Below are 16,529 nucleotides of genomic sequence, written 5' to 3'. Positions count from 1 at the left end.
CTGTTGTTTTCATGATTCATGATTTAATTTCAAATTCATGATTTTTTTCTGTTTGCATCTCTTAAGGACTCTGGAATCTACAGTGGTCCAGGACTGCTACCTCAGCACCAGCACAGCCACAATCAGGTCGTAACTAGTCAGGTTCTTAAGCCCCCCCAGCATCTACGTCACGCAAGACCTCCCCCGCCCCAAACCAACTCCACGCGTACGCCTGTTATCACAGCCAATCTTCCCATACCCCAACCCTCCTCCTCCTCTTCCTCCTCTTCTTCCAGCAATGGCTTTGGCAACTCAAGTGGTGTAACTAAAAGTTGTTCCCCAACTGAACTGAACACAGCTCCCCCTGCTGGTAGCCCTGTGAACAACAGTAGTAGTAACTCTTGGCAGAGAGGAAAAGAGCCAATCCCACAAACCTCCACCAGCAGCTTCACTAACCGTATCCCTCAGCTGGATCCATTCCTGCAGCCCGGATGTCAAAGAGGCCAAGTGATCAGTGCCAACCAGCCTCACCAACAGGGTCTGCCTAGACCGAAACAACAAACCACCAAACCCCAACCTGTGAGTGGCGGTACCTCATTCTACGCTCGGGCTGAGGAGGAGAAATCCCCTGCTTTCTCATCACCTCCTCTGTTCTCCTCAGGGCAGCAGAGAGCAGGAGACAGCGTGATTACAAGTAGACTTTCAAAACCTCTTTCCAAGTCCGCCATCACCTACCGCCCAGGTTCACCCTCTAGGCAAAAATCCCCTTTGACTGCCAACGCTACCCCTCTTCCATCCAAGCCAGCCTCTTTTCCTGGATTGGTTCATCGTCAAGACTCTGCCACAACACAGGTGTACACTAAGCCCCAAATTAGTCCCCCAGCTCCCACTTTAGTCCCCCAGTCAATTGAAGAGGCCTTAGACAAGCTCGATGCAGAGCTTGAAGGTCATATGCAAGCAGTAGAAAGGGGGAAGAGAGAACGCGAGGGCTGTGAAAAAAATGAGAGGATGAGAGAAGAGGAAGGGCGGAAAGCAGAGTGGGAAATTATGCAACAGTGGGATCTGGAAAAGAAGAGAAAGGAGCAGAAGAAGGCAGAGGAGATCAGAAACAGAGAGCTAGAAAGGAGGCAGGAGCAGGACAGAAAGGGGAGGCAAGAAAAAGAGAGGAGGAGAAAAGAAGAGGATAGGCTGGAGGAGGAGAGGAAGAGGAGAGAAGAACAGGAAAAGGAAAGAAAAAGGAGCAACTGGGAAAGAGAACAGGAGCGGAAGAAGAGAGAATGGGAGGAGCAGGAGCAGAAAAGGAGGGCGGATGCCGAGAGGCAGGAGCGTGAGAGGAAACAGAGGGAGCTGGAAAGGCAGGAGGAGGAGAGGAGGAAGCAAAGAGAGATGGAAAGGAAAGAGGAGGAGGTCAAAAGGATGCAACGTGAACGGGAGTCAGCAATGTCCAGCGCGAAAGGCAAAGAGCAAACTGCTTTTGAAAATCTGGAGAGGCTGCTTTCAGGCAGCACTCCATCTGCGCCTCCACCTCCTCGCTTGTCAGCTCCTGCACCCTCCTCAGGTCCATCACCCCCCAACTCCCAGGCTTCACCCCCGTACCCCTGGCTGAGTCGTGGAGGGATACCCCCTTGCCCATCGGGTCAGGCACTCGCCTCTACTACTCCCGTAGAAAGGTTGCGACCACCCCCTCTTACACCTCAGACGGAGTATGCCAGAGAAAAACAAAGGCAGAGAGAGATGTGGAGCAACAATGGCGGGACAAACTTCTGCCCATCATCAACTCATAATACCTCAGGGATGAACCAGTCTCCACACCCCAACAAGCCTCCTGCCATGAAAGCCGCACCCAACCAATCCAAAGAAATACCCAGGGAGAAAGACAGCTGCCAGCAAGCATTGCCTAACCTGACACTCAGAGAGCCCCCCAAGCTGTATCAGGCTTTTCCCAGGGAAAAACTCCCTCAACCACCTCTACCCTCCGCCCCCAGCGCTACAAGAGGAGTCCTAAACAATCAGGATGAAGGACGTGGAAACGATGGCAGCTTTGGCACTGACTCTGACAGTGCTCAGTTCGAGGAAGAGCCCTCAGAGTTGTCCACCCTGCTCCCCGATGGTCTGGCTAACATAATGGCCATGCTGGATGAATCCATCAAAAAGGAGGAGGAGTTGTACAACAGTCAAAAGACTGGGTCAGCAGGTCTTCTTGAAAGGTTTCCCTCTAGTACCTCCCCAATAAAAAGCTACTTGTGTGCCCCAGACCTTATCCCAGCAACAAAGCACCAGCCGAACCATGAAGACTTTGGGTCACATGCTAGCCCTCCTGTGCTTAGCCGCCAAGGTTCACTGGCATCCCCTTGTAGTCGGACATCCTCTCTTAATGAGGAAGATGAGGACTACCTGAAACCGTCCCCTGGTGTCCCTACACCCAAACAGCCAATGGAAATGGAAATGAGAGTAGGGAACACCAATTATCGCCACAGTGACCTGGCTAAACTTTATGGTCTCCCAGAGCAGACTAAAAGTGAGGCTGACGAAGAGGAGGAGGAAGAGGATTCTGAAATCCCATCTTGTTCCCCACCACCCCAAAGGCCCCATCTTCATCAGACAGGTGTGAACAGCATGTTCAAATCTCTAGCTACGGTCTTGGAGAGCCAGAAGTACGCCTACCGTGGTGGGCCCTTTGGGAGACCCCCTCCATCAGCGTTGGTTGGGGTCAAATATTCCTCTTCACTGTCGCTGGGCCCCGATATCTGCTGCCAGCAGCAAGGCAGTTCTCCAACGTCAGAGCAGAGCAATCCACCGTTTAGTCCTAATGTCCCCTCTTTAAAGTCCTCCCCTCATACTCACCTATACGACAAGAAACTGAAAATAGAGGATGCTGATGTCTGGAGAGATGACGAAGAGATCACAAAGAAAAGGATGAGCTCCAGGGAAGAGACGAGTGCTGGTACCATCTTACCTTTCAACGGGATCAAGGTGGAACAACTCTCGACGACCACTTCAGAGTCTTCCCTTGCAGAGTTGGGAAAGAGTTGCGAAGTCATACTCAGTCGACAGTCACCCACTAAAAAGAACTACGACAAATCTGACGGCCAAAGCAAAGCAGACGATGGAAACAAACCAGTGAAAGTCAAGGAGCACAGAGAGAAAGACAGGAACAGGGATAGGGAAAGAGAAAAAGACAGAAAGAGGAAGCATTACGGTCACAGCAGCAGCAGGAAGCATGAAGAGAGGAAAGAAAGGAAGAAGCACAGAGAAAAGATGGATGAGAAGGCTTCTTTGTCCTCATCATCGTCTTCGGGTCTTTCTCATTCCAGCCACAGGCGGCATAAAGACGGCAAGAGCCACAAGGAGAAGAAGGATCGCAGAATTCTTGGTGACCTTAACCTCCAAAGCAAGGAAGATCACGAGAAGAACTGGAGCAGTCATTACTCAGACAAGAAGAAGCGCAAAGAAGTTTCTAGTTCAAGCTCTACCCCTGATGGAGAGCAGGAAGAGTGGATGTCAAGAAGTTCTGGAGATAGATCGTTGGAACACAAAAAAGTCACAGAATCTGGTTCTTCATTAGGCACGACAGACTTTCTGAAACTGAGGGCTCTATCGGATGGGCCACCCAAGGAACTGAAGATCCGCCTGATCAAGGTAGAGAGTGGGGACAGGGAGACATTCATTGCCTCTGAAGTGGATGAGAAAAGGATACCGTTGGAAGAAATCAGCATCAAGAACTCTGCAATTGAAATTATTAGATCCTGCAAGTAAGTTCTCTGTGACTTTGAAGTTTGTCACATTTCACACACAGCCTTATTTTGCAAGAAACAAAGGAAGATATACATAGCAGATTTGTCACATTTCTGCTTTAATGTGTTATTATTTCTCGTTTGTTTTGTTTCAGGGGGGCCAGAGTGAAAGGGAAGTTCAGGGAGTCGTACTTGCTTCCAGCCTTCTCTGTAAAGCCCATCATGACCACAGAGGAACCAATTCTCAGAGAGAAGCTAAATCCACCCACACCCAGCATCTATGTACGTCCACTCATTTTGTTAAAAACAGTATATAGTAGTATATGTATAGTAGATAAAGATTTTTAAATCTGCCAACTGTGCTTGATCAAGCAAACCTTACAAATTCCTATTTGGAAAAGAGGTTAGGCAATGGCAATGGGTCTAAAGCCTCGTTTCCACCGGTTATGCCCGGTCCTGTTTGCGTTTCCACAGCCAACCGTGCCCCTTCTTGGTAGGGGGCGTGCATGCTGTAAGCCAATAGCTGTGTCAGCTATGTGATAGCGTGGCACTATAGCAATGCGACACAGTGTACCCCGCTAATAATGGTGCGTTTAGTCTACATCGGAACTGGGGAGTTGGGAGTGGGGAACTTGCCATAACAGCAATACTTCTATCTACAAACATTGAATATTGCTGTGTACGGCTAATTTATTGCAACAAACACTGATCAGAAAAGCTAAAATAAATTGAATTTTACAAGAGATTAGTCACTGTTTACACCCGGGGCAGCCATCTTTGATTGTCAACTCAAGGGTGCTGTGGACTCACCGACTCCCCAAAAATTCCCAGATTAAATTTCCACATCAGAACTCATAAATCCCAACTCCATAAATCCAACAAAGACAGGAAATGCAACACAGCAAAAAAAAGAGAAACAATGGAAGACCTCCAGCAATTGGTCGTCTTTGTGATCGGCATGTGGACTGGGTTGTGACTGCAGTGTTGTAGCTCCAGCTTCTGGGGTCGGATCAGTATGTCTGGAACCCCAATGAAAGGGTCCCAAAAAGTGGGACGGTTCATCTCAGTTATTCAGGGATCGCCAAAAAATACGTACCGTACCGGGATGTACCAGTCCACTTGGTGGAAATGGGGCTAAAGTTTCATCAGGCATTGTCCTCACTTGTAAATTGCAGTTAAATCACTTTTACAATCATCGTCATTGCCTAATCATCTGCCTCCTTGAGCTGCTTCATCATGCTCTGAGCCAGCTTGGAGTCTCACTGTTGGTGTTCATGCCTTTTATTCTCTAGTTGGAGAGTAAGCGGGATGCCTTCTCCCCAGTGCTGCTGCAGTTCTGTACAGATCCCAAGAATCCTGTTACTGTCATCAGGGGCCTGGCTGGATCTCTACGACTCAGTAAGTTCCTGCTCACAGTGACTTTTCAAAGATACACAGAGGAGCTACATTTGAAACTCTTGAAAAGGTTTCTTGGGAATTTGGAAATTAGCATGTTTTACCTTTGTGCAAGTCATGGCGTCTCTTGACTCTTCTGTTCTTTGAATTACACATATTTGACTATTCTTTCTTATCTATCTCAGACCTGGGGCTGTTTTCTACAAAGTCACTGGTAGAAGCTAACGCGGAGCAGGCAGTGGAGGTCAGGACTCAGGTTCAGCAGCCTGCTGATGAAAACTGGGATCCAAGTGGGACAGGCCAAACATGGCCTTGTGAGAGTAGCCGCTCCCACACTACAATTGCCAAGTACGCCCAGTACCAGGCCTCCAGCTTTCAAGAGAGTCTGCAGGTAAAAAAAATACTTTTTTTCTGCTGTGGCCACCACAATATTGTCAGGCTTTTTATTTTGGAGCATAGGCAATGTGCATTTCTGTATTCTGGGCATTTATTCAGCTGTTTCTATTTCAGGAGGAAAAGGGAACTGATGATGAGGAGGATGATGATGATGAGAAGAAGAAGCCATCCAATACTAGTGATAATTTCATCAAGGACAGCTCTAAAGAAAGTAGCAGGTAAGAAACTTAGAACGATAGTGCAAAGATAACCACATAAATAAAGTGTTTTTGAATTTATTTATGGTCTTGCTTTGAACCAATCATCCTCCATCTTTCTCTCAGCACGGAGCAGAAACCAGTTGGAAAAATCATCAAATTCGGCACCAACATTGACCTCTCAGATCCAAAGAGGTAGGTACCCCTCAGCAGCAGACAGTGGTGGCTACGTTTCAGAATCGAGCATTCGAACCACAATCTCTGGATGTGCTTTTGTTTAAAGTTGCCCACCTGTTGTCTCTTCCCAGGTGGAAGCCACAACTTCAAGAGTTGCAGAAGCTGCCGGCCTTTATGCGTGTAGCATCAAGTGGGAACATGCTGAGCCATGTGGGACACACCATTCTAGGCATGAACACCGTTCAGCTTTACATGAAAGTTCCTGGGAGCCGGACACCAGGTAGATAGTTGAACTCTACAGAAAAGGGGTTGCAATAAACATGTCAACACACAACAAGATACCACCTGGACCAGGATGTTTCTAACATTGTATGATCCCTCTTCGTTTAACAGGTCACCAAGAGAATAACAACTTCTGCTCTGTCAACATCAACATCGGCCCTGGAGACTGCGAGTGGTTCTCCGTACATGAGAACTACTGGCAAGCCATCAACGACTTCTGTGAAAAGTAAGTGGGCAGAAATACATGGAAGAATCAGCAGGAGTGCAAAGGATGATTGCCTGTACCTTTAATTTTGAAACAACATTTTCCTCTTGTCAGGCATGGAGTGGATTACCTAACAGGGTCCTGGTGGCCAGTGTTGGAGGACCTCTACAAGGCCAATATCCCTGTGTATCGCTTCATCCAGCGGCCCGGGGATTTAGTGTGGATCAACGCTGGGACAGTTCACTGGGTTCAGGCCGTTGGCTGGTGCAACAACATAGCCTGGAATGTCGGACCTCTCAATGGTGAGGATCGCACCACACAAGCCCCATTCAGTACGGTTTGGTATGGGTTGGATCAGTCAAGCCTGGTCCTGTTTGCATATTCACAGCCAATCGTGCCCCCCCTAGTGGTAGATTGTATGTAAGCCGGATGCCTTTGGCTATCCTAGGCCGTATCAGCAAGACACAGTGTACCTGGCTAAAAAATCCAATAAAGAAGAAATGTGACACAGGAAACAAAGGGCAATGATTGGAAGACATCCAGCAGTTCGTCTTCTTTGAGATTGGGGTCCAAGGGTCCCAAAAAGTGGGACAGTTCGTCTCTGTTATTTGGGGATCTGTCCCCAAGTGGAAACGTCACAAAATGCGTGCTGTACCGAGATGAACCAAACTGAACCACATGGTGGAAACGTCTTTTGTGATTGCATTCGACTTCCTACAACAGTAATAACAACATTTTGTTTTCTTTCTTTTTGTGTGTGTACCTATAGCTTACCAATACCAGCTGGCACTGGAAAGGTTTGAGTGGAACGAAGTAAAGAAAGTCAAATCCATCGTGCCCATGATTCATGTGTCCTGGAACGTTGCTCGCACTGTCAAGGTCACAGACCCAGACACCTACAAGATGATTAAGTGAGTACAGACACTTTTCTGTCAACTACCACTTTTAACTGTTATTACTAAAAGTTAAATGTGAGGTTGAAAGAAATCTCTTTGGTGGTTGAATGTCTTAATCCAGGGGTCAGCAACCTTTACTTTTATCAGAACCTTTTTGCTTCAGCTCACCTGAATTAAAGCCATTTTGGAGCCACAAAATCTACTTTATCGTCACAATAAAGACGATAAAAGTGTATAAAATTCTAAACAAAAGTAAAAAATCTAGTGAATAATTCTCTAAACAAAAAGCTTTTGTGTTTAAAAAAATGTACATGTGATGACTGAGTTTTTTTATTTTCAATAAATTTGCAGATATTTGTTAAAAATTGAAAATATGTTATTTCATAAACTTATGAAATTTCAATGAGTTGCAAAGTGTATCAAACATATTCAAAGGTATTTACTTAGAAAAATTTTCCCCAAAAAATAAACTTAAAAAATTTGCAGTTTCAAATTAAAAAAAAAAAAAAATTAAAAAAAAAATGTTATTTCAAAATGTGCAAAATTATCAAAAAAAAATCAAATAATTGGACAGAATTTGCTTTTATATGCAGAATCTTAAAAAAAAAATGCAAAATTAAAAAAAAATGCAAAAATTGTAAAAAAAATGGAAGTATTATTGCTAGAGGTAATGCATATTTAGTTATACAAAAATGTTTCTGCATTGATTTATTTAGTGTCATTGTCTTCAATCTTTAATACCCTCTGTAAGAAAAACAATCATTTTTAATTCGATAAAAAAAAGAAAATTAAAGCTACAAGCAGCCACTGCAAAGGAGCCAAAGAGCCGCATGAGGCTCCAGATTCGCAGCCTGCAGACCCTTGTCTTAATCCTTGTGAATAACCTTAATGAAGGACGGTAACGTATGAATTAGTGCAAGGCTGTTCAGAATAATAGCATTTGTAAAGCTACATTCATTTAACTAATCACACATGTGCACAGAATACTAAGCCCAAGCTTTTTCTATTTGTGTTAATCTTTTTATGTTCTACCAGGCACTGCCTGCTGCAGTCCATGAAGCACATTCAGATCCTGCGAGACCAACTGGTGGCCGATGGCAAGAAAATTTCCTACCAAAGCCGGGTCAAGGACGAGCCTGCCTACTACTGCAATGAGTGTGACGTGAGTAGCTACAGTCACGCTAACCTTCAGTTCTATCCAAGAAATACATCCGGTAGACATTTTAAACCCGTGTCTTAAATTTGACATTACAAGGTGAAAAACCTCAGAGCATCATGAATCAATGCATTTTTACAACAGAATAGACCACTTGTATTGTCACTGCATTTTTACCAACAAGCAATTAGCAGTTTTTCGTAAGATACTAAAAGATAAGATAAGTTACACCTTTATTAGTCCAAAACCAGGGAAATTTACGGAGTAACAGTAGCAAAAACAAAAGTGTGAAGAACTTCACAACAAGAATATACCAAGTTGAATGATGAAGTAAGAGAAACTAAGAAAGAACATATGATTACGTTAAGCATGAAATAAATGTAAAAAATACTTCTTAAAGGGGTGGGACGAGCTTCAACAGTTTGTTTAAGCTTGCTCTGGTGTATCTTGTCCGCTCACAGCTGTTTGTGTTAGCTCTATTAGCCATGTCTGTGAATAGCATGATGCTACGCCACCAGTATCCCCTCTGGTGCTTGGTTAGCGCAGCTAGCTTGTCCACCTTATTGGAGATCTTAAAATACCCATAACGATGGCTGGAGGGGCAGGCCGTGTCTTCTTGGCTTGCCTTTCCTCTTCTCTTTAACTCATGGGAGAAATCTGGCCTAGCACTGGTTAGCATCCACATTTTGAGAGCTGCTAACAGCTGATTTCACAAGAAAAAAAAGTAGTAGAGACTTAAAAAAGTAATGACAAGCTCCAAATAGAAAGAGAACTCAAAAGGAAAGAAAACAAGGAGTGGCGCCAAGCAGCATGATTGATTATATTATTTCTCTATTCGTTGTAGACTCACTGGTTTTCTTGTGTTATCTTTCCTTTCACAGGTGGAGGTGTTCAATTTGTTGTTTGTGACAAGTGAGAACAACAGCAGGAAGACGTATGTGGTTCACTGTGAGGACTGCGCACGTCAGCGGAGCCCTAATCTGACCAATGTTGTGGTTCTGGAGCAGTATCGCATGGAGGAGTTGATGAACTTGTACGACTCCTTCAGTGTGGTAAGCTAACATCACTGTGATGCTAATCCTTCTGTAGTCTTACTGTTCAAAAGTTTTCGATTAATGATCTTAAATTGTTTGTCTTTTCTTGCCAGGCCTCCACCCGGTGACAGAACTCTCCGAATGCATCTTCTTAGCCATAACCAAAACTCCTGCAAGCCAGGAAAAAAAGACACAGTTTCACTTTGGTCGTCAACTAACCCTTTCATAATTTAACACAGTTTTTGAATAATAGTTGCCGAACAGTTGAATATGTTTACTCATCAGACCTGTTTACAAAAAGACATGCTCAGCAGCCAATTGCAAACCAGTTTACTCTCAGATGGTGCTTTTGACCAGTAACCTTTGGCAACACTGAAGTTGAAAACCAGGGGAAAAGTTGGTGCTGCCATTGAACAAACTTTTGACGGTGGTTGGGAGTTTCATGGCTTATTTTGTAAGTACTAGAGAGACTTTTTTTCTGTTGTTTTTGTCTTGAATACTGAAATTTGTACATGCTGTTTGCATTTTTTTGTGGGGTGGTGTCTGTTAACAATGATTTATTTATTGTTTTTGATTTTTAACTAGATCAGCCTAGATTTATACCACATTGGCCTTGTATTTAGAAAACAGAAAATGAAAAATACTAATGATAGAGATATGAACTTTTTTCTAAAGCATTAAGAATTTAACCATACAAATGTCGGGAATGCTTCGAAACATACGGGTTCTAATGACTTTTTTCGTTTGTTTGTTTTGTATTGTTTTTGTTTTTCGCTGGGGGTGGGGGGTGGGAGTCAATTGGTCCTTCAGATCCTTGTATTTGTTGTAAATGTGTTTCTTTTAATTATGCTTTTTCTTCTTGAGATTATTCTTCAGCTAACACTCATCATCCAGTCGTTTTCTGTGATTTTCCCTTCACTTCATGAGCTGTTTTTAGAAAAGACAGGAAAAAATACTGTTTTTTCACATCTATGTTGTACCTCTGGTTGTGTTTTTTTGACAGGGATACTTGGTATTTCAATTTCCCCCCTTTTTTTGCATTGTACATTTAATTTTAAAAGGTTTCTGTATTTATTTGATGCCATGTCCCCCTCCTCGTTTTTAACCGGGGTGTACAAGTTTTTGTTTGAGTGACCAATTGCTCTGTTAGATCTGAATTGTGGGGGCTATGTGTGGAAGAGGCTCCTTTTACATTGGTGCTAGCCTCTTCTTCCTCCTGCCTTTTCTCCCTATCAATATCAATGATATCTTTATCTTGAATATAATGTCACCTTTACTGTAGAAAATAGGCACAATGCTCACATAGAGAAGATGACATATGGAGTGTTGTTTGTGTGCTCATCATGGAAAAAAAAACACGAAAGTAACTTTTTCCAAAGTGTTTTGAGAAATGATAATTTTTTTATTATGTAGGTGGCTTTTAGATAAGATTCTAATGATTTTTATGATATTATCTGTTGAATATGATAATGAAATAGATGGTGCTAAATGTTCTCTACGAACAACCTTTCTTTCTTTGTCTTCTTAAAATGAGAATTCTATTTTTCCTGTTGCAATATTACCCTACCCCTTTCCTTCTTCTTTTGTGTTCATTTATTTATGACTGCACTGTTTAGAGAATTCACACAGACATAATTGCATACACACACCAAACTGAGCCAGACATGTCTTAAACACTTGTGAAGTTGTGTGACATTAATATGACCATTGAATAAACACATTTTGATAAATCCAGAAGTGAAGAGACTTTATCTATTTTTGTTTGTTTGTTTTTAATTAACCTGCTTTTTTTTTAATGGGACAAGGTTTACTCAGAATCAGAATCAGAATCGGAAATACTTTATTAATCCCAGAGGGAAAAGTGCATTTTTGTTACTGGTACTCCTTCAAAATGTTGAAATAAAAAGTACAAAATAAAAAATTAAAAAAATTTAAGAAATTACAAAATATACAAATAAGATATTTTAAAATCAAAGATATAAGAAAATATTAGTATACAAATATAGGAAAGTGGAAAAAACAAAGTGTAAGTGAAATGGAATAGAACTATAATTATATAGTAATTAAAAAATATTTTAAAAAATTCTTAAAAATAAATCCCTGCAATGCCAACAAGTAAATACAAAACAATATCTTCCAGAGTGTTTCATTCCCAATATTTGACCATGAACTAAGATATCGGGTTGGTTTGGGGTCGTTTGGGTTGTCTCAGCATCCTCATTCACTCCAGATTACCTTTGGTTTTATCTATAAGTGGTGTTAATGTCAGCCCTGAATTTCAAAAGTACCTAAAATGAAAGAAAAAAAACACATTTCACTCTTAGTACTGACACATAAATCTTTTTTCAGTCTCTATTTTTAAATATTTTCAAGAAACACATCTTTTAACTGTCACAAATGTTTGTTTACTTTGATTGAAAGTAGAGTCTGCAGTATTCTCCTAGAAATAGACTGTATCAATCATCTCTTATAGACCTCTATACATTTGTCAGTATCTGTGTCTGCCTTGAACCCTCTCCTCTGCCTGGGTGTTGATGCTTTTTATGTTTCGGGACATCCCTGAGCAGAGAGGAGGCGTGGTTACATCAGCCAATCACAGAGCTCCCAGAGCACAAGTGTTGATGATAGCAAGTGGAAGAAGCTAACCTGAGCGGCTACGATAGTGGACCTAACATGGAGCAAGAGAAACACAACAAGGTTTTTACTAAATGAGGGTGAAGCTTGGCTCGACTTTCAAACACTTGGAGAGCAGCTCAGGAAGAAGAGCGACGCGAGTTAGCTTTCTGCTAACCAGGTATGTGTCAAATGCCTGTGATTAGTTTGTGCTAACACGCTAAAGGCGATGCTACAGGTGGTTGCTGGGCTAGTGAGTGTGTATACGTTATCACGGTAGGAGGCTGTGGGTGTGTGCTGCTGCTGGCACTGAGCCAAGGGGGAGGACCCCAGTTTGAATGTTGTGTTTGCTAACAGGCAGCGAATATTACTTCAGACTCTACCTTTAAACATGCTAACGCTCAGAAAGTCACCTCAAAGATGAAAGTTTCCTTACAGACGTTTCTGTCTCACCTGAGGTTAATCCATGAGCATGTTTGAGTACATTTTGAAAGCTTAAAAGTATTGAGTATTGAAAAATGATTAAGTTTGCACAAATGAAACATAATTTTTCTCTGTGAAATTATTTCATTGCTTTCAAACAATCTTGCTGTCTTGCCTGTCAACCTGCTAAGCTGTGCCCATGATTAGGTAAACTTGTCATCTTAAAATCTTAGAAGCCACTCTCTACAGTGTGTGGTGATAGAGAAATTAGGTTTATTTCTGCTCTGAAAATGTTTTTTTTTTTTTTTTTTTTTTTTTTTTTTTTTATTTATTCATTTTTTGCCTTGTGGCTTCTGGTATTACTACAGCCAGCCTCAAGTGCATGGTGCAAGATTTCCAAACAAGTTGTGAAGGTTTTGTGATTTCAAGTGTGTGTAGAAATTAAATGTTTCACACGTTCACACAGTGTTTGAGAGGCTGCACCGCTCTGTGTCACTCCCAGGTTTTTCCAGCAGCTTTCAGACATTAATATTTAATTAATTATATTCCTGTACAGCAGCGCCACCCGGTGGATATAATTAAAGTGTAAAATATGAATGAATGAATGAATGAATGAAAGTTTATTTTGAACATGTAGAAGAAGAATAACGTTACAGACACAGCCAACAAAAGAAAGAAGAAAAAAAAAGAAAATTAAAAAATAATAATAATAATAATGGTAATATTTTACTGTTATCCTAATTTACAATCTTTTACATTTTCAAAAAGGAGTGGAAAAAAGTTTAACGTATATATAAATACTTTTCAGTTTGGTAAAAACAGATACAAAGCAAAACAGAAAAAAAAAAGATTTCCAAGTTTTTTTTTAATCTGGTAAAAAGGCAAAAAGAATTAAGTCCATGATAAACAAAATAAAAAATTTCTAATTTAAAAAAACATTAAATTGGACAATTTAATATAAATATAAATAAATAAATATATATATATATATATATATATATATATATATATATATATATATATATATATATATATATATATATATTTGTACATATATATATATATATATATATATATATATATATATATATATATATATATATATATATATATATATATATATGAATATATATATATATATATATATATATATATATATATATATATATATATATATATTCATATATATGAAAAAGAAAGTACTAAATCAGAGAACATAATAACTTCTTGCTTGCGTTTTCCTAACTTTACTGATACTATTTGAAGCAAACCTGTAAAGTTGTAGAGTTAGAGACTCAGTCACGGGGCACCTGCAGGTCACTGTGTCCTCAGGAGAAGGTTCAGTGTTCAGAGTCTCAGGGGTAAAGGCCACATAGAGTGGACAGACTGGGGGAAATCCTGCCTCACAGGAAGCGCTCCTTGGCTGATCATCCATCCAATCACTGCATTGTACATGACGATGACAAGATGCGTGTTTCCCTACGGCCAAAACAAATGTCAAGAGCAGCCTGATGATTATGATGAAAAAAAGCTTTGAGTTTGTTTACATTGTCCATGCAGTGCCTGATGGGAAAGATTATGCTGCAGCTTTTTTATCTGCGACGTTGCCCCAAAGGCCCCTCTGACGCCTTCATGAACTCTTGACACCAGTCGCACAACAAAGCCACCAAAACACAAACTCAGTGGGGACAAAGAAACTGTGTTTTCTGATTAAAGACACATTTTAAATTGTCCCCGCAGACTTATTCAGTTAACACTTGAGTGCTTGACATAGGAGAGAGCTGAAAGTAAACATACTTTTAATGCTAAAAAGAAGATTTCAGACGGGAACAGTTAAAGAGGCTGTGAGTGTCTCTTCTAGATATACACCTGATCATAATCCACACTTTAAAATGTCTGATGTAAGGAAAGCAGCTCAACAGTCCTGGGTCGTCTTTGTCTCACTAAATGTTTTCAATTGGTGAAAGGTCATGTCTACAGGCGGGCCACTTTGTTTCCTGGACTCTTCTACCACGAAGCCATCCTATTGTTATGGTGTAGCGATGCTAAAAGCTAAACTGCAGTTTGCAGTTTAGCATTGTCTTGTCAATGTCAATGTCAGATTTATTTCACAGCTAATCATGCCCCCTTGTGGTAGCGAGGTGTAAGCCGGCTGCCGATAGCTGCGTCAGTTGCATAATAGCGTGACGCCATAGCAGCGCGACACAGTGTACCCCGCTAATAAATCCAACGAAGAAGAAAAACACAGTAAACAAAGAGCAACGATGAAGACATCCAGCAATTTGATTTCTTTGTGATTGGCATGTGGCTCTTTGTTACAAAAAAACAATCAAGCCTTGTTTCAGAGTAGACTGTGGGCCACCAGGAGAATTACAGCAGCTGCTGTCACACAGGAAGTGACAATTCTTTCCACCAATCAACAATCTGCAGTGTTGTGGCTCCACCTTCTGGGATTGTTGGTAGAAACAAGGCTCAAAATTCTTGCAATGGGACCCCGTGTAAGGTGCTGGTGACCCTGGACCAGGTCAGGGCATTTATTCATTTAGTTTAAAGAAGTCTTGCTGAAATGTGCCAGACCTTTCCTGAAGGACGTTGTCGTCTGAATATGTACACACCTTGATGGAGCCTTTCCAGATGTTGAGTTCCCCACGCTTTGGGCACTAATGCACCCCCATACCAGCAGAGATGCAGGATAGCAGAAGTTCAAAGGACACGGTGTCCTAGTTTAAAAAAGAATTTCAGATTTCACTTTTTGTGACCTCAAAAGAGTTTCCCTCTTTGCCTCAGTCCGTTTTAGACGGCTTTGACCAAGAACACATGTAAATCTTGGATAACCAAGCTAAGGGCCATTAAGTCAAACAGATGAGTGTCTCCTACTCTTCTTTTAGAGATAAGATAAAAAAAAATGGAAGACAGATGTCAAAGGGAACACTGTTACCATGATCGTTATGTTACAGTGCTCATCAGATGTAAATGAAAGCAGCCGCGATTGACTGTCCGATGACTGAACGTCAAGAAACTGAAGGTATTTTCTTCAGTAGACTTAAACGAGTCTACTGCTGCTGCCCTCCCTTCTGATTTTCTCAACTTATCAAGCAAGTAACCCCTCTCTAACCTCCAGCAGGCATCACCCAACCCCCACTCAAACAAGAGCCGACAGGGGGGGGTTAACCATGTCCTGAATATGAGAGATGGAATGCATGTGCTCGGTGGAGACGTTGGAGAATGGTGGGGGGCTGATAAGCCTGGTGGGAGGAGAGAAAGAGTGAGAAAGATGAGGAGAGCAAAGGAGGGAGGTGAAGTCAAGAGACAGCTCTGTGGAGCAGGAGAAAGGAGGGCGCCCAGCCAAGAGTTTGACGAGTTTCTGCCCACAGCGATTGTTTGAGAAGTGCCGTACATCACAACAGCAGAAACTGGATCACCATCAGCTTTACTGACCACTCTGGGTAGTGATGAGGCAAAGCAGCAGGAGACCAGAGCTACAGGAAGCCAACATACCAACACCTCTAAACTAAGGGACCCTCCACAGCCCAACCAGAAGCTTCTAACACAAGGAAAAGTCTGTGGACATTTGTTTCCAGAGAGTTGAAGACTTTGTTGAGGTGTGAATGACGATCTAAATGGACTAAAAGAGTCTCAAGAAGAAGTGAAGAAAGCAGAATCCACCAAGAAGAGGGGTCTGTGGTCTCTCTACAAATGTAAGTACAAGTGCTGCTACACCAGGAATACAGGGTGCTCATGCTAAATGCTAAGTTGAATTAAAGCTGCTTTATCTCAGACAATGGAATAATGAACAAAATTAATATCGCCAAAAACATACCACACGATATTCTCAGATTCTTCTCGACCACATGAATAACACCTCAAACTCTTTCACCTTTAAGACTAAATTAACTACTCAGCTACTCTGCACAGCTTTTTATGGTGGCATATTGCATGTACCTGAAAATGGAAAAAAGAAAAAAGAAAAAAAAAACAAAAAAAAAAAACCTCCTGTTTTTGCGACTATCTGAAAAAGGACTTTTTAGTTTTAGTTTCCTGT

The 16,529-nt window shown here is 41.6% G+C and overlaps 1 protein-coding gene across 1 annotated transcript in view; it reads left to right on the top strand.

The window, feature by feature from the left end:
• kdm6ba (lysine (K)-specific demethylase 6B, a) overlaps positions 1-11,180 on the top strand; it is a 76,409-nt gene extending 65,229 nt beyond the window's left edge. Inside the window, exons 11-23 of the mRNA XM_074699093.1 lie at positions 67-3,731; positions 3,869-3,995; positions 5,006-5,111; positions 5,294-5,499; positions 5,619-5,722; positions 5,828-5,896; positions 6,010-6,158; positions 6,272-6,386; positions 6,480-6,667; positions 7,135-7,276; positions 8,297-8,423; positions 9,299-9,469; positions 9,565-11,180. Of these exons, the coding sequence (XP_074555194.1) occupies positions 67-3,731; positions 3,869-3,995; positions 5,006-5,111; positions 5,294-5,499; positions 5,619-5,722; positions 5,828-5,896; positions 6,010-6,158; positions 6,272-6,386; positions 6,480-6,667; positions 7,135-7,276; positions 8,297-8,423; positions 9,299-9,469; positions 9,565-9,579 (5,184 nt within the window). The 3' untranslated portion in view covers positions 9,580-11,180. The remainder of the gene's footprint in view (positions 1-66; positions 3,732-3,868; positions 3,996-5,005; positions 5,112-5,293; positions 5,500-5,618; positions 5,723-5,827; positions 5,897-6,009; positions 6,159-6,271; positions 6,387-6,479; positions 6,668-7,134; positions 7,277-8,296; positions 8,424-9,298; positions 9,470-9,564) is intronic.
• The last annotated feature ends 5,349 nt before the right edge of the window (positions 11,181-16,529 follow it).

Source organism: Halichoeres trimaculatus, unplaced genomic scaffold (genome assembly GCF_033239565.1).
Source record: "Halichoeres trimaculatus isolate MK-OKI-2021-1 unplaced genomic scaffold, fHalTri1.1 fHalTri1_scaffold_22, whole genome shotgun sequence".
Classification (NCBI taxonomy): domain Eukaryota; kingdom Metazoa; phylum Chordata; class Actinopteri; order Labriformes; family Labridae; genus Halichoeres; species Halichoeres trimaculatus.
Note: the sequence above shows the minus strand (reverse complement) of the source record. Positions and strands in the feature narration are given on the sequence as shown.